The sequence below is a fragment of the Rhyacophila brunnea genome, unplaced genomic scaffold, assembly GCF_057557595.1.
Source record: "Rhyacophila brunnea isolate RB1 unplaced genomic scaffold, BYU_Rbru_1.0 scaffold_10, whole genome shotgun sequence".
In the NCBI taxonomy this organism is placed as follows: domain Eukaryota; kingdom Metazoa; phylum Arthropoda; class Insecta; order Trichoptera; family Rhyacophilidae; genus Rhyacophila; species Rhyacophila brunnea.
The window spans coordinates 17,227,398-17,252,609 of NW_028232752.1; the positions used below are offsets into that span (position 1 = coordinate 17,227,398).

The 25,212-nt window shown below is 31.9% G+C and overlaps 1 protein-coding gene across 1 annotated transcript in view; it reads left to right on the forward strand.

Moving 5' to 3' along the window:
* Positions 1 to 25,212, forward strand: part of LOC147078941 (disks large homolog 1-like) — a 250,416-nt gene that overhangs the window by 130,888 nt on the left and 94,316 nt on the right. The window contains exon 2 of the mRNA XM_085955636.1: positions 7,989 to 8,083. Within this exon, the coding sequence (XP_085811762.1) occupies positions 7,989 to 8,083 (95 nt within the window). The remainder of the gene's footprint in view (positions 1 to 7,988; positions 8,084 to 25,212) is intronic.

A 25,212-nucleotide genomic window follows, 5' to 3' on the forward strand; every position in this document is an offset into this window, starting at 1 on the left:
CTAATACCATTTTCCTTAAACTATTAAAAAAAAGATGTCTTTTTGTGAAACTGGATTTTGTAAAACTTTATTTGCGATACCCATATTAATTAATAAACCATTTCTTTAATTCAACGAATAATTCAAAAGATTTCAAGAAAATGTTAAATATATATAATAAAAAATATACATGGTTCATTAAATTACTAGCAAGTGCAAAAAATATGTTGTAACTAAAATTTGGATTCATCCGGGCGTCAGTTAGTAATTAGAGAAGGTACCGAATTCATACCTTGATTTAAAATACAAGAACCGATAGCCAACATTTATGCAATTATTGAGAACTTCCATGTAAGAATTACTAGTAAAATTAATTGTAATTAAGTAGGATGCCTTAGTAACTTAATTAGTTGAGTACATTAGCGCGATCCAGTGGTTAAAGGTTCAGCTCCGTCGGGTGTCGTATTTCAAAAGATTTTTTCTAGTAAGTATTTATATAACTGAAGTATTCTCAAAATTATGTAGGTATTTTCAATATTCATATTACTATATTCAAACTTACTTCATTCGTTACTGGTTTTGTCCGCGTATGGTATTTTTCAGCTGAAGTTTTTTGACGGCTCTCGTGGTGCAGTGCGTAAGGCTATTGGCTTCCATCCGGGAGCTCCGGGTTCGACCTCAGTGTTTTTAAAATATATTTACATAATCTAATATGTAAATTCCTCAAGCCTGTGAGTTTTTCCACTGTTATTGGGCTTTGTGACATGTTGTGGTGTTTAACAAAGAAACAAATAAATCATAAATAAAATTAAAATAATAAAAAAACCTCTGAAAAGCGTCAGCGCTGAACTTTTGAGGAAAGCTGCCTACTCTAAAAAATAATGAATAATATGAAAACAATGTATGAAAATGATAAAATATATATTTATAAAATTGAAAGCTGAAAATCACTAGAATTATAACCAATTTAATGATAGCATGTAAGCCATCTATTATGATAAAATATAACGTATTATATCTTATTATGCTACATAAAATTAGTATAATATTATAATATATAATAATAATTCAATCGTACTTGTATATAATTAAAATATTCGTGGATAAACATGATGCTATTCACCCAATGCATGTGAAAGAATGGTAAAAATAACGAAATTATGTACCTATAAACTTTGAAGGGAAATGAGCTTTTATCTTTACAATTGTAAAGGTGAGCTCCAGAAAATTTTGTATGATAAAAATAAACTTTGAACTTTTCACGGCGATGTTGGCGAAATTTTCTATAAAGAAACTAATTTTGTAACGAGCTTTCAAAGTTTAGCATAAACTTTTTGGTAATGAAAAACACAATTTTGACGATTCGTTTATATTCTTTAGACATACTATTATAACTTAATTAAATTAATTAATAAACATTCTGAATTCTATGGAAATACTATTGGTTGAGCCATTGTGGACTTTAATTTTGAAGGATGCTTGTGGGTTCCGGATCTAGGGGGGGGGCGATTAAGACAGGATGCCAGGCACTGACCTTTGATGTTGAGAAGACTGGCACACGCTGAAACTGGTCCCGGTTTGATCATAGTTTTGGAGTGTCACTGTCACTGATACACTTGGGTTAATATGAATGATGATGACGTTTATATGAATGATCAGACAAAGTGCGCCGGTAACACGTCTTGAATTGATGTTCTGATTTACTGAGCTCGTACGGAGACTCGTATTAAGCTCTTGCTTAAACAACGGCCATCTTGTAGTCTGTCTGCTGATGACCCGTGATTGTTAAGTGCCTGAATGACAATAATGATAAGGATGGTAGGTGTTGCATATTGTTGCGTATTTAAGGATGGGATTGGGATCATAATCAGCCCAACCAACTATTTCATACTGAACTAAAAAAAAATTATTAATTATCAAAATATTTTGCAAGGGGTTTTCTTTTTGTTCACAGTTTTTTTTTTGTTTTCTAAAATCGTACATAATATTTTAAATAAAAATACACTAACTAACACTAATGATAATTCAATTATTTCCGTTGGTATTCGTATTGGGATAAAAAAGGGAAAGCTCGCATAATTGAGACAAGACATAACATCATAATTTCTAAAACAATTTGCTTATATTATTGTAGTTGCACAAAGCGTGTTTAGTGCATTGTAAGCATGCTGAACGTCACGTAATGGCAGTCTAAGCTTACATTGAAGCAATTCCAGCTTCGTGTTAGCATCGAAATGTCATTGTAATGGCCTCGCCTTTGCGTTTAAGACCGATGTAATTCTGAAAGCGTACGACGATATTGTGCATGAGTTGTAGTTACTGTCTTGTAGGTTAGCATAACGTAATCAGGATTACACTTTATTTTCGAGTTAACTTTTACATCAGACCTGGGCAGACTTTTATAAGGCAATAACTACTTATATTAAGGTATAATAAAAACAATAAAACGGCAATACATATATTTGTTTTAAAAATCCAGTGTGTATGGCCTAGGACGATTCGGCGCCGGGACAACTGGGTGCCACGTAATCGAATAAAATTCGAAAATAAATGAACGTTCCTGAATAATTACGGATACTTTTAAAATATACATTGAATATTAGTATTCATATTTAACGTCTCCCGTTTACTTTATGTATAAAATTATAATGAAGTCTATTTATTTCATTCGACAGTGCGGCGTCCAATTGTTCTGGTGTCCAGTTGTCCCATTCCCAGTATATAAATTCTACTTTTCGGTAAAGCCTTTCAATCAATAAATATAATATAAACAGGATATATATTATATTCTGGTTAGCTATAGCCTATCTCCTTGCAACAGGCTTTCTTCGTTACTGACGTACATATTATGTACTTTGGTACGGTGTACAAAAAAAATCTTGTTTGTAGATAACTGACTTAATTACTTAATATATTGTCAACCATTCAAATAGTATTATACAATGAGTAAAAATATCAAATTTTGAATAATTTTGGGCCTTCATTACTCAGAGCCTTTGGGTGTACATTACTATGTACGAGTAGGTACTGTTTGCTCATACTCTTCTGTAAAAAAAACCTGGTAGCATAAATCTTAGGAATTGGTTTGACCGAGTGCGACTCGAACTCACACCTTTCACTTTACGGCGGAGTACTCTAGCCTTTCAACTATAAACTCATCTATGAATCATGCGAATTATTTTTCTTTTACCTATGATTTTATCTGAGCGAGATTCTTCAAATTCGACAGAATTCAAAATTTCAAAAATATGTATTCTATAATAAAGAATCTAACATTAACTAAAAATAAAACTAATATAACTAACTATATAACTAATATAAAAAACAAAATCTGTCAATACAAACCTCCACTCTGTGGTGGCCCATATGATCTTTTCAGGATCAGACATGGTCAAAAAAAAAATTCTTAATTTGTATTTTGCATTTAATATTTAATACTTAATAAAAAAAATAGTAAATACAATGTATTTAAAACAATATAATAGGTATTCATATAATAATAATAATAAATCTGCTGTAAAAACAGTTGGATCGCATTGTTTTGTTATAATCTTTAGTAAAACTATCTAATGGTTTTCTCATTATAAATCATCAAAAAACTAAGGAATGCCGTTTTATAAGAGGAATAGTACATAAAAATAGATTATTTAAAAAAATCGGTTAGGAATTTCTGTATTTTTTCTTTTTTTAATTTGTACTTGCTATATAAAGAAGATTGTTGTGCCAACATTTAAATCACATCAAAAAAAACTCAGAAATTGAATATTGAAGGTGATATTGTACCAATAGAAAATTACCAGATGGCAATGTCAATTCTTGTATATGGCTTACATTTTATCCCTATCTCTCCTTTTCATAGATTTACTATGTTTTTTCTCACCTTACTGCTTTGAGTTTATTTATTTATGATTATTTGTCTATGAGCTGCTGCATCAGCCTTGCGAGGTCTTTGTAAAGTCTCCTGCCTTTACCGATCACACCATGGCTGAACTCAAACTTGTCAAAAATTGACGCTTCGCTTAGGCTTACGCTTTCTATTTTTTGTTATTGATTATTTATTATACACGTTAAACATTAAATGACACTGTTATTGATTTTTTTACACTTTCAATTTGCTTTGTCCACTCCCGAAATCTCTTCATTTTAAAATAAGCATTTATTGTTTTGCAAATTAACGTTTTCAGATATTATAATATGTCTATTTATTCAATACCTCTCCGTCAGTCACAAATAAAACGAAATGCTAGTACATCCTGCACTGCACGCACTTGTGAATAATTATGAAAGTATCGTACCATTTATTTTCCTATTAGATTATTTTTCAAATTTAGAATTTGCGTTGATATGTGCTTTTAATTTCACCTGTCTTGCTCTCTCTTACACATTCACATAAATATTATATTTTCTCTCGTGCGTTACAGATAAATCAAGGCAAATATTTAAAATATATTGTAATACAACGTTAAATTTACCTTAATATCACAAAAATAAATATATAATAATTACAAGATAAAAAGAACTTTTATATACAACGTTTTTAAATTTTCTGTTAAACCATATAAACTTGACTTGACTAGCTTAAACAATCAAAAAAATGTGTACTTGACATGTCATATTGATTTCCATAGTAACGCACGTATATTAATAATTAAGTTGCTAGGACCCCAGACCCCTAGCAACCAATAACGGTGTCGAAATAACTTTTCATACAAAACAGAATTAACTGAAAATGATTTCAATTATACTTAAAGATGGCTAAAAGTATTAAAAGCATCCATTGGCATCGTGTTCTGATATATTCTAAAAGTTTCAAACGTCTAGCTAGTCGAGAAGTTAGTTAAAAATCGATTGCAAGATTTGTACTTGACAAACAACTACCGGACAAACAAGACTACGAGCTAATAAAAACGTTGTAACGAATCAAATTTCAACCGAAAAATAAATATAAGTTATAGTAATTTCAGTAGTTTTACAATATATAAAAATGGGTAATATTGTTTTTTTTATGTTTTTTTTGTATATATATATATTCAGTTACACAGTTGTTTGTATTCAAAATAATAAATCATATTCCTAGACTCCCGCGTTACAACAGAAACTGTCTAAGTAATTTTTTGCATTTTTTATAATCTTACTAAGCCCGTGGGTAATTAATTTAAATATGACCCCCATAATTCTGTTTACAAAAATATATTAAACGGAAAGGGAAGTGAAATAAAAAAAAAACAGTATGCACGAGTTACGCAACAGAAACGATGTAAAGACATCATAAATATTCGCAATCCGGGATGCTTAATATTCATAACATTTTTTAGGATACTTTTATGAAGTTTTTAGCAGAAAAAATATAAAAAATGTAAAATAAATTTCAAACGACGCGCGTATTACGAAGGGGACTGAGTTTTTTCTTTACTGTTAGTCGACAAATAGCAGGGAACTCGTATATTATATGACATAAACTTTTGCGAAGAAAAAAACATGTTCATAAAATTCCCACACGAGTTTTTTGCGATACAGCCAAAATTAATCTAATTCTCGGTATAATTATTCTGTAGGATTATAATATATTATATTTTAATGTAAATGGGCCTCTCTATACATAATAATATAGTATATTGTGTGATTTAAACTTTTTATTGTCTATTTTACATATACCCAGAGACTCCAAATTTGATTCACATGCGCCTCCTACATAATGACAATATATTTTTTACCACGTTTTTCTTAGCTTGTATTCTTAATTGTCCAGTGGTTGTTTATGCAGTATAAATCTTGCAATCGATTTTTAACTAACTTCTCGACTAGCTAGATATATGAAACTTTCAGAATATATTATCAGAACACGATGTCAATGCATTTTTTTAATACTTTTAGCCATATTTATGTAGAATTGAATTTTCAGTTAATTCTGTTTTGTATGAAAAGTTATTTCGGAAGAAATCCGTAATCTAATCCACTATTATTGGATGCTAAGGGGGTGGTCCTAGCAACTAAATTATTATTATATACATACGTTACTATGGAAATCAAAATGACATTTCAGTATTCTATATTTGTTTGTTTGTTGCAAAATAGCAAAAAAATGATTTATTGACAATTGCCTTATTCGTCCTAAATTATTAATACATAGAATTGTCAAGCTTATATGATTCAACAGAAAATTTTTAAAACGTGGTATATAAAAAAATATTTTTATCTTGTAATTATTTTAACTTTGAACGGTTCTTTAAAAAAAATACTAACATTTTTTCAAATGATCAGATATTTAAGAAAAGATTAAAAATGGTGATGTCTATCTAATTTAATTTCTGAGATAATTGAATTTGATTTTACCAATTAATAGTAATACAATTTTTAAGCACTTGAGATAATATATTATATTCTGCTAGATAATGTAATCATAATAAGGATGCACGTAAGTCATTTAGTGAAGCAGATTGGCGCGGATGCGCTAGTGTATGTGGGTTCGAATTGTGCCGAGTGTCGTAGTTTTATCAAAGATTTTTTTTCTAGTAGGTTTATAATACTTAAGATATTTTCAAATTGAGCCCTTGCCCGGAATAACGATGTATCTAACAATATTCTTGTTTTGAGAAAAATGGAAAAAAATAACCAGTTATGTTTTGTTACATTTTAATACAATAAACATACAATTATTAACAGTTTTAAATGTAAAGTGGTGAAAAAGGCAATTAAATTTGAATTTATTACAAAAAAATATAGTATATTATTGGAAAAATTTTGTATATTCCGCAAAATGTATTTTATTTACTCTGCTTCAACCAATACTGCCTTATAAAAGGCAGCATGCTCATCTAACATGAATTCACATATGTCATTGAGGTCTTTGAGCTTAGAATTATCATCGTCTGCTTTCTGAACATAGCGTCCGACATTCGACTCTCAATACATGAGATGAGATGATGACTTTGTCCATTGTGATTCAATAACCTGAATTGAATATCTGTCTTGATATTAAAATCGAAAACACATCCCAGATTCAATTTTTTTGGCACAAACGCGACCTTGCAAAATAGAACTAGGAACGATTAAAAAAATTGAAATGGTATTAGATTAAGTTACAATATATAGATTACTACAATGCCAGCATTATTATCAAACAACATTTCCAATAACAATATGGATAAATCAATTGAATACAATTGATTAACGTTCGACATATTAATAATATGTCAAACGTAATAATTTTATTCATGAGATCAACAGAACTGTCAAATGGTATTCAACATTATTCCATAAAACTGTTTCGATGGGTCAATTGCAGGCTTAATAATATTTTTTCTGGATAAATACTCTTTTCTTACATCCTTCAGCTTCCTAGTTTTGATATTTTTCCAGTTTAAAACATTAGATGTCCGTTTTCTTCCTTTATTCAAGTGAATTATAATGACGTCATTTTGACAATAACATATTATACAACGTTCGTCCACAAACCAATAACTTTAAAATGCTGCCACAAGCCTAAATATTTTTTATTTGCCATACAACCTACCTTAAACGATGCATAAAAATATACCCAACATTATTCCATCAATAACTCAACATTGATAATTTTGTTGGATACAACATTATTCCGGGCAACGGCTCTATTATTCATAGGAAACGAGTCACTTTTTTACTTCAAATTTGAATATCAGTCTTCGCGTCGATTACATTTCACGTCTCGTTCTGACTGATTGATAACAAAAAATCTCATTGAATGCATTCAAGGAGAACGCTCGAATTCGCTTCTGGCTTCAGAGCGTTCATTGTGTATCGTCTGTTTCGCTTTTATCTTTTCTTGTATTATTGCTATCTATGTACTAATATATTATGTTTTAATTAAAATGATTGAACCACATATTTAAAGAAAAATCTTCTTTAGTCCATAAAGTTGTTAACTCAAAATATTACATTTTTTGGATTATCCAGTTTTTCAACAATACCCCTCAATTGTACAATACTACCACACTGCATTGAATAAAATTATGAAAATTGTTTTTTTATAGATACATCTGAGCTGACGAAACCGACTACTACATCATCAATGGTTCAAGTTGGCGAAGGCGACGTAATAGAGAAAGAATTGTCCGACTTCTACAACGTAAGTTTTTCAATAAATAATCGTATCAAATGAAAGTTTCTTGCACATTTATCGTGAAATACGATACTATTTCTCAAGTTTGTGTATGTATGTCTCCCATATGAATAGTTGAGATGACTTATTTGTTGTATTTACACAAGTAAAGTACTATTGGGCTCCATAAAAATCTCTCGTACGGCTGGCTTAACGACTTGGTCATTTTTATTATTGCTAGCAGAACGTTCCTTCCCTTATTTATGTCGGTAGTTTACGACCAACTTAATTTGATTTCATGATTTTTTTCAAAGAATACAATTTTACGTCTAAGCACAGCGATATAGAATAGACAGTGATCCTCTAGATTCGTAGAAGACTCGAGGGGGGCGCTCTAAGGCAGGAAGGCAATAAGGGGGCATTGAGACACGGTGTTAATTGTTAAATAAGGGAAATAGTAAAAATCAATGACTTTCAATTGTAACATCACAATTTTATATTTATTATTTTCTATTTGTATGTGTCATTTATGCACAATTATCGTCTTGGGCCGTCTACGCAGATTGAATAAAACAAATAAAAATGACAATCATATTAATAATTTAGGACAATTAATAAGTCAATTGTCAACAAATCATTTTTTTGTTATTTTGCAATAAACAAACAAATATAGAATACTGAAATGTCATTTTGATTTCCATAGTAACGCACGTACATATTAATAATTTAGTTGCTAGGACCACCCCTTCAGCAACCAATAATAGTGGATTGGATTACGGATTTATTCCGAAATAACTTTTCATACAAAACAGAATTAACTGAAAATGAATTAAATTCTACTTAAAGATGACTAAAAGTATTAAAATAATGCATTGGCATAATGTTCTGATATATTCGAAAAGTTTCTTTAAAAATTTAAAAAAAATTTATTTAAAATTGATTGCAAGATTTGTACTGGACAAACAAGAATACGAGCTAATAAAAACTTTGTAAAATAGTTATCAATTAAGCATTTTATACGGTGACGGTTCGTTTAAATAGTGAAGAAAAGCAAGACATTTTTTTCAAAGTTTTAGAATGCATTCTGACCATTTAAATGACTTCTTTAATAACTAATTTCGGAAATTAATAAAAGTATACGCAAGACATTTTTGTAGTAAAATGATGACCAAGCAATATTTTTATGTTACTCGTATTTTATACGAGTACGTTTCTTCATTTATCCTTGAATATGCTTTCCATTTAGTTCATTAAATTTTTATGATTGTCACCAGCATGTATCATTTTATATGTTTTTATTTCTTGATGTGTTCTAGTCATATAATAATAGTCATCGCATTTCAAGCGGGTATTTTAATTGAAATGTAATGTGAAATGTAGTTTAAATATATTATGCTTTAAAGGGGGCGAAAGTTCGAAAAATTTTATTAAATCTGATCAAGATCGTCCTTGTCTCTAAGTGATTATATTTTTAAAATACCTAATATATATACACCGACGATGGCCGCGCAGCTTAACCTTGGCCTACAGCGTCGTAGGTCCCAGGTTCGAATCCTGGGACTGGCAAATACACATATTGTTTTCAATTTGTATTTGAGTCCAGGGTACGGGCCTAACAGTTTGAGCAAATAGCTGACATCCATTTCTCGTAAAAACAAAATCAGTTAATACAAAATTCCACTCTGTGGAGGCCCATATTATCTTATTAGGATTGGACATGGTCGGGAAAAAATATATATTGTCATGGCTAATATTTATCAACAACAAACTCTGCAAAAACTCAACTGCATCAACAAAAATATTTTGAAATTTCATGAAAGCATTTCACTACGAGGGGGGTACTATTGCAACACTCGCCCAAATCACTTTGCTGATAGTATCAATCGTTTAGATGCACAACAACAATTCAGTGAACGGATTATAAACATTCAACCCATAGGACGGTGTAACTTACACCAATTATAACTACGTGCAGATTCAAAATTTTCTTATTTAACAGTCAAAACTATCGATTTTTATGAATAAATTAACATTTTCTGTATCCATTATTATTAAATTTTATATAGCAGTATTCACAAAGTTTTTTTTTACTTTGATTCTGCAATAATGATGATTAATTATAATCTTTAAAAAAGTTAGTTTTATAATCTTAGTAGTTCTCGTAGATATATGAAACCAGTGCACCTAAAACTTTAAATATACTAGGTATATATATTTTGTAAAAACTCTACTACATCTGGTGACCGAGCATTATAATTCTTATCTCTGCGAATATATCTTGCGTAAGTCCGTAAATTAGGAACGGCTTTTGACCATTGCGTAAAGTCATATTAATCAAACAAAGACCAGATAACGTTCTAGTAAAAATCAGTTCCTACTCAGAGTAAAAACAATATATTAATTAACGGGCAGGTACGTTACAAACTGGAAGTATATTTCATTAAATTCAAGTGCCAAAAACGTTTCGCTCTTTAGGATTTCCGTTCGTTTGCTATAACAATAAAGGCAAAACACCGTTCCAGTAAAATCACATAAAGTCGCTCTGTGCGCCTCAATATATTCGTCAGTTTTCGAAGCAAGATCGCTGCCATAAGATTCACCATTACGTACAAAAAATATTGATGAAAACTTTCTTTAGCCTTAAACCTTCAACACGTTGAATCACTTTTGGCTAAGTCGTAAATTAATCTATTTACCGTATTATACGTGAAAAAATAACCAGATGCCATTTATTTTGTTTCTAGTAATAAATGCCCATTTATTGCAATGTCATTATAAAATAATAATTACATTACTACTTTCGATCCTAATATGATCACTATTATAGGCAACCACAGAGTGGAGGATGTATTAACAGATTTTTGTTTTGATGATAAATGGATATTAGCCACTTGCTCAACCTGATTAAGTCGATTATTTTTTCACGAGCACATATTTATTTTTTGAAAAAAAACTTTGACTGTGACTCGCTGTCATATCGCCTCTTCTCTTCTAGAAGGGGATCCGTCGATCAGGTCCTCACTCCTATTCTGTTAAATAACTTTACAATTTTGCCTAGCTCTTCCGTCTTACCCACCACTATAACACCTTTCAATTCGTCGACATTCTCATAGATATCCGCAATTCGCAGCTGTACTTTGTGAAGTTCATATTTAGGGCATTGTAGTGCTATATGTACAATGTCCTCTAAAACATGACATTCATCGCAGAGTTGCGATTCGCTTCTATGAAGACATCAAATCTTTTGCCCATTGTGTGCCCTGTTCTTAGTCTCAGTATTAACTTAAGCTCATTCCTCGTCAAAAGAGACCCTACAAACCATGGCACCTCTCGTGGTGGTGGTAGAATAGACTTACTCCATTTCCCCTTTTCTAATGATGCACTATGGTAAAAATCTATCCTCATACTTTGGCCCATTTTCTTTATAGCCTCAAAAAACATATTATTTAAATACAATATGTGAATTTTTACAGACGCGGTATTGACACTTGGGATCCACAACATTACTTATAAGCCGATACATTATCGCTCAGTCATTGAGAGGAGTGGTTATTATATAGTTTAGACTCTTCAGTTAGAGTACAATATGTAAAGTATAATTTATAATATATACTTATAATAATTGTATATAGGTGTGTTATCATGCATGTTTATTAACAAATTAAAAGTATAATGGAAGATAATATTAGGTTCAGTTTATTTTTGAAATAAGGAAAACACTTTTTTTTAATTCAGATTTTTTTTATTGTAGCTTTTGACAAAAAAAAATACAAATTTAAATGATAATTTTCCTGTTTCTTTAATGAAACGATTACGGATTATGGGATTTTTTTGTATCTAGGGCAGTGGTACTTACGTGAAATTGAGAGACATTGACAGTTCTATGGAAACGTCTGGTGGCCACACCAAATTTTACTTATGTTGTGATTGAAAAAATTAAAGCTAAATTTTATTTATTAAAAAAAATGGATCAATTTATTTATAGACAAGTCCATTTAATAAAATATATTTGAACATTTTAGTGCATATCTATTTATTTAAAAAAAATGCAAATGGAAATTTCTCAATACTCCTTTTTTCCAATCCGAGCCGCATGGCTGCTTTTAAGTTTACATCTGCCAACTGGCTTCGATTTTTTTTTATGAAGTGTATTACACTGAATGATCTTTCATTGAATAAAGTAGTAAGAAAAATCCACAATATTAATAAAGTAATTGTTGCCAATTCTTTGAATTGACTTCGATCAAAATTTTTCAATCATGGTACTATTAAAATAGTTTTTAAATACTTGGTCATGACTCGTTTCCAATAATCCATATTTGTTTCGCTAGATTTACAAAATCAGCCAAGTTCATAATGGATGAATAAGAGAAAAACAGATTTTTGTTTTCTCAAGTACATAGTCACGAAGGTGAAAGTTTATATTATTTCGATTATAGAATATTTAAAATGAATAAGTTCCACATTTCGATAATGCAAAAATGTTAGAATGCAGTCGTTTTTCAGCAATTTACAAAAAGTCAAAAATACCTAAAGGTGGACTTGGCTGATTTTGAAATCTAGCGACACATTTAACGTTAGCCCAGTTAATTAAATTAAATACTGAAAATTATGTTGGTGGCCGCTGCAAAATCTTCTGGTGGCACATGAGAACCACTAATCTAGAGAGATACTTGAAATAAATATACATAGGTTCTCGTTATTCAATACTAAAAAAAATAATCTCATAATTTACATTGCGTCAACATCAGACGTAAAAATGTATTTTACATCAAATGCAGCGATTGGTGCGAAATTAAGACGTAAACATTTGAATCTCACTGTTCGCAATAGTATCATATTACAGACTACACAATTACTTTCGATTCATAGGTTAGGAAGCTTAAACCTATGAGACGAAGAACAAATATATGAAAGTAATGATGACTGAAAATACTAACATTTATTCATTAGCTGCAAGTAATTTTGCATTCTGGTTTTCCGAGCTGTAAACTGCCCAATATTATCACATGAATTTGTGTGAAATCAATGTGAATGAAAGCATTTGACTTTTTTACCATATTCGATTTTAAGAAGATCATAACATGGACAAATACAGAATGGATTTTTTATTATAATGGAAAAGCTTAATCTTGAAATTGCGCAGATTGCGAACGAATTACGTAGGATATTGCTCTTGCATGACGCCTAAATAGTGTCGTCTTCTCTCGCTCGGCGTCGCTATAACTACGCTAGGTATATTTTCTGTCAAAACTATCGTATTTCACTTTCATGTGGTATGTATATAAGTGATTTTTGTTTTTACTGGAAACGAATTTTTGCCAGTTTCTCATACTATTACGTCCATAATGAGTCCAAAGACACCTTGAAAAACGACATGTGAATTTTGAACAATATAAGACGACGTGATATCCGCTCGGCCATTATGGGCCTTATCTACATATATTTCAGATACACAACACATAATGCAAATATTACCAATAATATAAATAACCAATACCTAAGTAACGGTTGTTACAAACATATGGTATGGTTAAAATAATTAATACAGTCGTGACCAATAGAATACAAAATATTCTCGACTTATACGGAGCTAATTAAAATAAAATAATCTAGTTATAGCTATTTATAGTCATTATATTATTATGCATACCTACTTCACAATAGCTACTGACAATGGCAGTATATAATATCAGAGTTGCCGTCAAGTTATGTAATACCTACCTACTTACTAAAACTTTTTAAGGCCGGTTATCATCCAAACAATTTGGCCTACATACAATATTTCAAGTCTTGTAGGACCAACAATTTCCATAATATATTATATAATTTTAACACATATTTTATGAAAGTAAAAACTATGTACCCTATATTATCATTATCACATCTTACGACCTTCAAATTCGTGCCGGCATTCCCATAGGTACGACATAATAGTCTACGTTTTTATTTCTCAAATTTTTGTGATGCTTAATTTTTACCTTGATCTAAGACACAAAAGCCGATAGGCAAAAATTAACACAATTTGATAAGAATTTTAATATGTAAAAACTACTAGTAAATTTCAACGTAATTAAATAGTATTCTCGTGACTTAGTTTGTTAAGCACATTGGCGCGAATCCGGTGGAAACGGATTCAAGTCCCATCAAACGTCGTTTTTTACAACGTTTTTCTAAGCTCGTATTATTATTTGTCCGGTACAAATCTTGCAATCGATTTTTAACTAACTTCCCGACTATCTAGACATTTAAAACTTTTAGAGTATATCATAATACGATGCCAATGCATTTTTTAATACTTTTAGCCATCTTTAAGTAGAATTGAATTCATTTTTAGTTAATTCTGTTTTGTATGATAAGTTATTTCGACACCATTATTGGTTACTAGAGGGGTCTGGGGTCCTAGCTACTAAATTGTTAATATATACGTGCGTTACTATGGAAATCAATATGACATGTCAAAATGACATTTCAATGTTATTTCTATCAAGTACAATTTTTTTTTGATCGTTTAAGCTAGTCAAGTCAAGTTTATATGATTCAACAGAAAATTTAAAAACGTTGTATATTAAAATTTCTGTTTATCTTGTAATTATTTATAGATTATATCTAGTAGTAGTAGGTGTCTGAGATGTTAGTTTTTTTGCACTAGATGGTGAGGTGGAGATAACGGACGTTGTTGCTTTGATGTTTGGAGGAGATTTCATTGATTGTTACAAGAATACACTAAATACAATAATAAGGATGATAACGTGAGATTATAACCGCGGTTATTGATGTATTGGTGAGATTGATGTGATCAAGAGATTGCTTATATTAATGAACTAAGAGACTTGATTCGAATAAAGAACTAGTAACAATAGTGCGTCTCGTGACTGACCCGATGAGTTGAGTGAGGATGTACATGTATTACAAGAGATATTGTCGCAATTACAAATCATAACATACTCTACTGATCTAGTTATGATTGAGGAAATGCTGTCGAATATTAGCACTCTATTGATTTGTTTTGTCAACAAAACTTACCTACATATTAAAGTGTGTCACTCATTTAATGCAAAGTGGTACAATTACTACAGATTGGTTTCCAAATTTAAAAATAACTGTTTGGTAAATAATAATATATATTATATTATATACGCAGCGCTCAAGGGAAAAATAAACCCCGATTCGTACGTGACTTCAACCAAACGGTAGTGTTTCGTTAACTCAGATAGTAAAAAACAATTCTGAAAATACCCATAGCTGAAAATCGCACCTCTAGGCAATCGTGCTTACAACGAGCACACTTTGAATTTTTAAGTTTTTTTTCAGTATCGAAATTCGTTAACTAGACATGCTGTTTTTATTGGATTTAGACGTAGCACGCCTAAAAAGATAACAGTCATCGATATATAGGTACTTTTCAACGGATGAGCGTCGTTTATTCAATTTTCTCTGGTTTTCGAATAACAGTTATTGACTTAACGTTTTGCGAACGTGGTCTTTGACAAATATTGATAATTATTGTAAATAATTTATTATATTAAACTATTGGTTTCAAAGTCTTTATTATTACAACGTTTTTATTAGGTCGTATTATTTTGTCCGGTGGTTATTTGTCCGGTACAAATCTTGCAATCGATTTTTAATTAACTTCTTGACTAGCTAGATATTCAAAACTTTTATAATATACCAGAACACGATGCCAATGCATTTTTTTAATACTTTTAGCCATCTTTAAGTAGAAATAAATTCATTTTCAGTTAATTCTGTTTTGTATGAAAAGTTATTTCGGAAGAAATCCGTAATCCAATCCACTATTATTGGTTGCTAGGAAATTATTAATATATACGTACGTTACTATAGAAATCAATATGAGTGTCAAAATGACATTTCAGTATTATTTCCATCAAATACATTTTTTTTGATCGTTTAAGCTAGTCACGTTAAGTTTATATGATTCAACAGAAAATTTAAAAACGTTGTAGGTATATAAAAAATTCTTTTTATCTTGTAATAATTTTTTTTATATTATTCTTGTTCGGATTCTGGAAGTAAGCTTCCATTGTATGTGTACACATAAAATATCAATACCATACATATGTTTGTTAGTTAAATAAAATTAATCAGGATGTTGATTGCAAAGTCGTTTTGTATTCATCAGCCGCCATTATTTTTATTTACAATTAACTTTAAACATTAATTTTATTGAGATTAAGAACATTTAAATACTATATTAATTTTTTTTGTACGCCTATATATTTCGATAAGGAAAATATTATATTTGAAGTGTGCTTGATGGTTTTTTGCAATTATCTCAAAATGAAGCAATATGGAGGTTATCGACATTCACACACGTAGCAAAGATGACGCCGCATTTAGAACCTCCGTGATTGGTACGAGTACAGCTAGGTGATGCCACAATGAGAAGAAAAGTAATTCAGCCATTTAATTTGGCTTCCAAAGATTGTCGATTATTAGAAACAAGAAAACGAAATATTACTAAGTAATTAAGTAAAATAACTGGAATATACTCTGAGCTATAAAGTCTGACCAAATAGCTAGCAAATACAAGGAGGTGAATGATTTGCTCGCAATTTTGTTTTAGTTTCCCCCACTTCTCTTAAATTAGTCGCGCAAGATTCAGCAGTCTGACCTTAATAAAATCCCCGCATTCATTTGACCCGCCGAGATAGTCGTAAAGTGCATCTATTAGACCTGAGTTTCTCTACTGAAGCTACATTTCAATGATATTAAAATCACCATCTCCGCTCCAACAGAGAGAACATATGTGTTAACAGTGTGAATAAAACTTTTTAGTAGCCTAATATTTTCTTCACTTGGGTGGGCCTCTATAATATTATTAATATATACATACTCGAACAACGTAACAGCGCATCAGTATGGGACGTAAACTATTGATTTTAAATCTCTATATTTTTTGCGGAATTACAAAATAAAAATAAACCACGAATTGGAAGAGCTGATTGAACAAGAAATAATCATAAGATACTGTAAGTCCCAAAGACTACTATGGGCGGGACATGTGGAGAGAATGCCTGAAGTTAGAGGGCCAAAGATCATGACGAAGTGGCTACCCCAACGAAAGAGACCCAGAGGCCGACCAAGAAGGAGATGGGCTGACGCCGTAGAAGAGGACTGACTTCATATAGGAAGACCCGGTAACTGGAGAAGTGTGGCGAGAGACCGGAGTGAGTGGAGAGCGGTTGTGGAGGAAGCCAAATTCTACCCCGGGATGTAGCGCCGTGGAAGAAGAAGATATTTTTTGCGGACATGGTCGAAAAAAAAAAGATTCTCATAGTTATCATAGGTGCCGATAGACCTATTTTGTCTCAAAAAAACTGTCTATATTTCAAATCATATTAAGCAATATCTATTCTTAAAACAATGTGAAAAAATTTTGTTATGTTAGTAAACTTTAACCATATAATTATTTCTGTTTACTTGCCCGGGCGGATGTATAACTAGATCCCTTAGCTTTGCGTCAATTTTCAACGGTGTTTTATAATATTGATACCTCCACGCTTCTACGTGTATGGAGGACCCCTTTAGGGTAAAGTACGAGCGAAGATATGGATGCCACATTCATATTTCTTATAGTCCGCCAAGCCAAATGTCCGTCTATCGCCGCTCGATGAATAAAATGCTCTGTATTTATTAACTCAAAATGTAAAAAAAATACTAGATGATTGAGATAAAGGTTGGTCACGCAGGATTAATATTTATAGTCGTAATTCGAATATTTCAAAACCCATACCTAATGTTGTTTCTTTTGGGCTCGATTCCTCCGAAATCGCCGGACTTGGACGACCCTTAAGGTAAAACCCAAGTAAAGGCCAAGCATTCTGCCATGGGCGAGAATGACAGAGAGGGGGTGAGCGTTCAGGGGTAGATCGAGAGGGACAGCGATACGGCTGAAAAGGGGACATAAAGGGTGGTGCGAGCGGCCAGGGCAGTAAGCCGAGGTCGGAGGTAGACACCACGTCTCGCCGTGTGAATTATAATTTTGCTGTTTACCTACTTTCTTTTTAAAACGATTTCTGTATCGACAGGAATCGATCAAGTTAGCCAAGAGAGTTGGGCTGGATACGGTGTCCCCGCGCGCCACTCCTAGTGTTATAATTTTCGCTGAATTACCAAATAATCTCAGAGTACGTTGTAGCGTAGAATTCGCTAGTGCTACAAATCAAGTCATACATAGATTCTTAACCGTTAGTTGCCGCAGCCCACGGCGCCCATCATTAACAAATTTAGGGCTGTTGCAAATTGTTCATGTGTATTGATATTGTGTATCTGTGTTGTGTTGTGAGTAACCTTTTTTGTGAACCTTAATTGTAAAAATAAAACTTTCTGCTAAGATTTGTGCTACGAACAACGTGTGTTTCATTTTGAATATCCACCATCGACAACCGTCAATCCTACATCTTAACCCAACTGTCAAGACTTAACCTTACACTGAACGTGCTCTACCAACACCAAACCCAGCTTCGATTGACCGCTCTGAACTATTTACATCACTGAGCTAGTCGAAGGGTGGAAGCTGGTCGTATGACTCACACGTATCGACCGACGGCGCGCTACCGAGTTCGTCATTAACGTCAGTTCGACCTGAGAGTTGAGTGCGGAGGTCGGATCGGGCCGTGCGGCCCCGACTCCCCTCCCTACCCGGACTTCCGGGGTGTCAATATATTGTTAAAATATGTGCTTTAATGTAATTATTGTTAAATTATCACGAGGTAACTTTTAAAAATTTTAAATGTACTCCACCTCACAATGAAATCTCGCCTTCCGACTCTGTCGAACAGTATAAGGTAACCGTAAAGGATTTAATTAAGGTGGTTTCAGCATTAATTGCGAGGTGTTGACATTCAGCAACAAACTGTATTATTCTTTATATTTTATTGTGTAAATGAAATCTTATTTAAAAACTTGCATTTCTCTGTAGTGGTTAATGTGTGCTGACAAAATAGTTTTTATTCACAGATGCTACTGTTAATTTATAATAAATATAATGTGATGGAGTGGAAAGGTTATAATATGTACATTAAAGGGTTTTCATCATGCATTTAAGGGTAAACTGCTTTTTTATCATACATTCCCGTGTGCTCGGAACTGCGGCAATTCGGTGACAATGACTGAAAAAGTTAACAGCAAAACGGCCTACACATCGATATATGTATAGGAATATAAATAATTACGAGGAGGTTTTAGGTATATTATAAGTTTAATTATATTAAATTCATAATTAAATTAAAAATAAAAACTTTATTTATTAAAATTTGAACATTACAAAGAGTGCATTGTGCTTTTCAAAAATGGAGAGTCGCATTTTGCTTCTTAGCTACTCATAATATATTCAATTAATTTCTGTAGGCAGTAGGGGCTCCAAACATGATACATTCTGAATTAAATAAATACACTACGCATGTATAATATTATTGATACTCATAAAACGCAAAAAAATACTCATCTATGACGATGACAATATATTGGTGATGTGTTTATAGTTAATATATCATCATCAGCTGGGGTCAATCCACTGCTGGATGAAGGCCTCCCCAAGCTTCTTACAACTTTCTCGGTCCTGTGTCGTTCGCTGCCACGTATTTCCGCCGAACTTTACCAGTTCGTCAATCAAGCGGCTTTTAGAGCGACCCTGTGGCCGTTTCGTGCCCCTTGGGTACCACTGGATGACGGCATTTGTCCAGCGGCCTTCCTGTCGGCGAGCAATGTACCCCGCCCATCTCCATTTCAGCTGTTTGGCAACGTCTATTACATCGCGTACTCCTGTCTGCTTCCTAACCCATTCGTTTCTCTTACGGTCCTTTCGCGTGATGCCCAACATACACCTCTCCATGCCTCGCTGTGTGACTCTTAGCCTTTGGACATCTCTTGTGTTGAGGGTCCACGCCTCGCAGCCATACGTGAGCACGGGTAGCACACATTGGTTGAACACCCTACGCTTAAGACATAATGGTAGGTCACTCTTGAAGATACTATTCAGACGTCCGAAAGCACTCCATCCCAGCTTTGTTCTTCGAGCAATTTCATCGTGCATGCTTATATATATTATATTTTAATTCTAAGGTGTCTTTGAAAGTCATCGTACCTATAAATTGATTCAATGAAGAATGGATTTTTGTAGGTTAAAAAATCTTTTTTGTTTCGGAAATATAAACAAAATGAAAAGTTAAAAAGAAAACCTTCTAGTATTATATTATATTGGTACAATTTTCTTGAAATTTACTTTATTAAACGCATGAGTAAGTTTAAAATACACAGTTTTGTATTCTGTGTTAGGTGAAGTAGTGTCCAGGTCCCGGGTTTGATATTCATTAAGTTTAATGACTGCCGACTCGTACCCTGGCTTCCAGCGGCGAACTCAGCGGTCCTTTGTCACGCTTTAATCTTTGCAACGCGATGTGACGATGGGGCAACTTCCACTAGAACCTTGCACATAATGCGACCGGACAATTTTGCGATTGGTCAAACTGAGAGAATTTAAACCGTGCGTTATATCCGAGGGACGCGCATTGAATGGTCGTCCACGTCACATGGCTTAAATAAAGTGAAACTAACTAAACTAAACTAAACTAACCTAATAAAAAAATCCACAGATGGCCATGTACTTCATTCAGAAGTGGAAATAGTAATTTACTTTCCTTCTTTTTCTCAATTAGGCAACATCAAATTTCATAGGAATATTAAAATAATGACATATTAAATTTGTTAGGAGTATTTTCCAATTTAATATGTGTCGCTAGATTTCAAAATTAGCCAAGTCCATAATAGATGAATAGGAGAAGACTTTTTGTTTTCTCAAATATACAGTCACAAGGGTGAAAGTTTATATTATTTCCAGTATAGAATATTTAAAATTAATAAATTCCTCATTTTGATAATGCAGACACAATAGAAAGCAGTAGTTCTTCAGCATTTCACAAAAAAGGCAAAAATACCTAAAGGTGGACTTGGCTAATTTTGAAATGTAGCGACCCATATTATCTTTATAATAATGCAATTAACCATTTCACATTCAAAACGCATTATTCTTATATTCAGTTAATTTATACAAGATTTAAAAGAAAAAGACAAAAGAACATCGCAAATACTATATATTATAAACTATGTTTATATAATAATTTTATTCTCTAAGTGACAGTTTTATTTTACAACATTTTTATTAGCTTGTATTCTTGTTTGTCCGGTGGTTTTTTGTCCAGTACAAATCTTGCAAACGATTTTTAACTAACTTTCCGACTAGCTAGACATTTGAAACTTTTAGAATATATCAGAGCACGGTGTCAATGCATTCTTTTTATACTTTTAGCCATCTTAATCAGAATTGAATTCATTATCAGTTAATTCTGTTTTGTATGGAAAGTTATTTCAGAAAAATCCGTAAAAAGTATAAGACTATTATCGGTTGCTAAGGAGGTGGTCCTAGCAACTAAATTATTAATATTTACGTGCGTTACTATGGAAATCAAAATGAGATTTCAGTATTCTATATATGTTTGTTTTTTATTTACTTCATATCAAGTACGAGTATGAGCATATTGAGCATAATAATTCAACAGAAAATTTAAAAACGTTGTATGTAAAAAGTTATTTTAATCTTGTGATTATTTTAAATGCATTTTTGTTTATTTATAAAACTTGGGAATTTTAAAGCGTATTTTCTCTGTCTAATTATCATAAATTTTCATTCGTTTCGTTTCGCGGTTATTTATGTCTTAGAGTTTATCTAACGAAATTGCACATGGAGTGGGCAAGGTAAACAATCTGCTTCAAAAAAAATCAAATGAACTACAGCAGTATATAAAATTAATTATATTGAAGTGATTCTCCACCTGCAGGGATGTGATGGAATTATTGGCACAGGAGAATAACTTGGGTACCCTCAAAAATATTTTATTTTCTCTATCGACGTATGATACATTTTTATTCAGTTTTTTGGCCAGTATATATCTAATAATTGCAATCTTAAAAAATTCGTATGACATGGGCAAGGTAAACATTATTTTCAAATTAATTTTTAACATAAGTATACTTTAGTATACTAATTATATTATTTCAATTTCCATAATATCAATTTTATTTTTCATTAGCAATTAATAGCAAATCTCGCACCACACTACATTTACTTCTTAATATATTAAAAGTTAATTAAGTAAGTAATCATTTCCGATGCGCCGAACATTTCTATTTTTAAAAATATAAATATTTTGATAGGTAGTCATATTCGACGAGAATTTTAAAACAAATGAACGTAATATTTACTGTCATTCGCATTACGTATTAAAAATTAATTCATAATAAAACTATAAATACATATTATAATTGACGAGAATTTTTTAAATAACTGGGAAAGGGAAGAAAAGCAAGGAATTTTTTTTTTCTAAACAACAGCTCTCAATAAATTTGTGATATGGCGAATTGCATACGTACAATTATTTACGGATCTAAAACTATCGTGCCAAATGTCATTTAGGATTCATATATACAGCATGATTCGAATCAAAACCTACTGACCAATATTATTCATAATGTGTAAATAAATACATTTGGGTTTTTTATTTAAAACATATATCAGTCTACATATTAAAATAAACTAAAATACATACATAATTATTACATGCGAGAAAAAGGCAATATGACATAATATACTCATTTTCATTTTCAGAAATTAGTTACTATAATAAATGTTGAATCTACCACGCAAGACAATAGCGTGTTGGAATAGTAGACTTTAAATACTAGCAAACTTTCTACATTTACATAATGAAATTTGCAATATCTCAAAGAAAACGTAAATACACTCGTATTATGATAATTTCATTTCCTGTTGTAGTATCATATTATCAAATTATAAATATAAAATATTTTCAAAAATTGTCTTATTACAAAATAATATAATACCTTTGCAAATATTTATCTGCAATAAAATTTAAGATTAATAATTACAAGATAAAAATAACTTTTTATATGCAACGTTTTTAAATTTTCTGTTGAATCATATAAACTTGACTTGACTAGCTTAAACGACCAAAAAAATTGGTACTTGATAGAAATACTGAATAAATATACTGAAATGTCATTTTGACACTCCATATTGATTTCCAAAGTAACGCACGTATAATATATTAATATTAATAATTTAGTTGCTAGGACCCACTTAGCAACCAATGATAGTTTTACTTTTTACGGACTTCTTCCAAAATAACTTTTCATACAAAACAGAATCAACTGCAAATGAATTCAATTCTACTTAAAATAGGCTAAAAGTATTAAAAATGCATTGGCATAGTGTTCTGATATATTCTAAAAGTTTCAAATGTCTAGCTAGTCGGGAAGTTAGTTAAAAATCGATTGCAAGATTTATACCGGACAAACATCCACCGGACAAATAAGAATACGAGCTAAGAAAAACTGATATTTTATAGAATGTAATATGATCTATGTACTGAGAATTACCGTGTTCCCTGTTGGTTTGACAGCTGTAGATTTCAAAATGCTTACTATGGTCAATATTACTTCACCCCGTTACGCCCTAGTGTTGCGGTTTAGAGCAAAAACAAGGTTTTGCTACTTCCCTCAGTCAGTCGTCACGTAGCGCGTAGATTGCTCTTGTAGCACCGCTCTAGGATGAAGGAGGGTCGGACGCGGTGACGAAGTGTCGCACTTTCTGGCGGCATCTGTAAGACAAGTCCCAACCACGTGAAGATTCACGATTACTTCAATCAGCAAGGGCTGTCGTGTTCGCTCTCCAACTCGAATGTTTGTAACATGGTCGTACCAATGTTCCAATAAAATTCCAGAAACGCAGCAGCCAAGTTATCTCAGTCTCGGCCATCAAGTTTCTTGCCCTCATGGGATGTGTACATAATCCCGCCTATCTGATAGCTTCTACGATATTATCTACTCATTGCCAACTGAGCACAGTCATGAACTTTACTTAACTTTCTGGACACAGTTGGGAAACAGTACAGCGTATAATTACATAAATCTATATTTTTTAATCAATGAGTAATTCATAGGATTAATAATATAATATTCTCTATTGAACATACATAATTTGGAAACACTAAAAAGAAACATACATATTTAAAAAAACTTTGAAAAAAATGTGGCGCCGGACAAAACTCAAATCTGCATCCATAGGACTTTAAGTAAATTTTGATAATTTGGTAGTATTTTTGACTCTATTAATGATAATTTTCCAGACTATTTATCATAAAAAAATGTCAAAAAATTAGCACCGTATCATCACAGGTTGGTTTAGCAGTTATCCCTTTATATAGGTATAAGCAACAAAAAAAACACCCATTATAATATAAAGTTCGACAGATTTGTAAATGGATAGTATTATTCTTCGAATAAATCAACAGTGAGGGATTTTGAAACTTTAAGTTATTTATACCATTGTTTACTGAGTAATACTCTTGTATCGTGAAAGCTTCATGAAAATTGTTAATTTTGTGTTTGCTAAAATAGCGCTTTTCATTTTACGAGCTTACTATAAGTTCAAAGAAACGCGAAATTTTCACTTGCTGCGTTATTATTTATCTCCGTCGTAAACAAGGCTTTTATAAGGGAATTGAAAGCTTTCAATATTGCCGTTTTGAAAATTGAAAATCTCACAAACAACAGCCGCCGTGCAGGTTTGATGTCTCCTTTTATAACTTTAAATTTTCTTCTCCGGGCGCTAAAAACTGATTGCACAATATTATCTATCGAAAGCTCTCACTGTTTATCTATCCACTTGCACTTCGAAGGTTATTGGCAATTTAAAACTATTTGATTGAACAGCGTTTTATGTGAATCCTCCTTTAGTGCAATAATGAAAAGTACAAGACGTTAAAACTAAATTTGTGGCTACCCCGATGCTATTTATGAATCGATTCAGTAAAGTTATTTTTCGGAATCTTAAAATACCACAGTTAACACAGTCATTATCTGCAACGTTGGTAATTATTTTGTCAGTAACTTGATGATAAAAGCTCTTGACCGGCAATTAAATAACTTGTGTTTCCATAATACTTGGCCCATAATAGAATCTCCGACTTGCTTATGTGGCGAATTGCAAAATGCCGATCACATCCTCTGAGAGTGTCCCCATATATCGGTTTAAAGAGAAGAGCTTCTCAAGT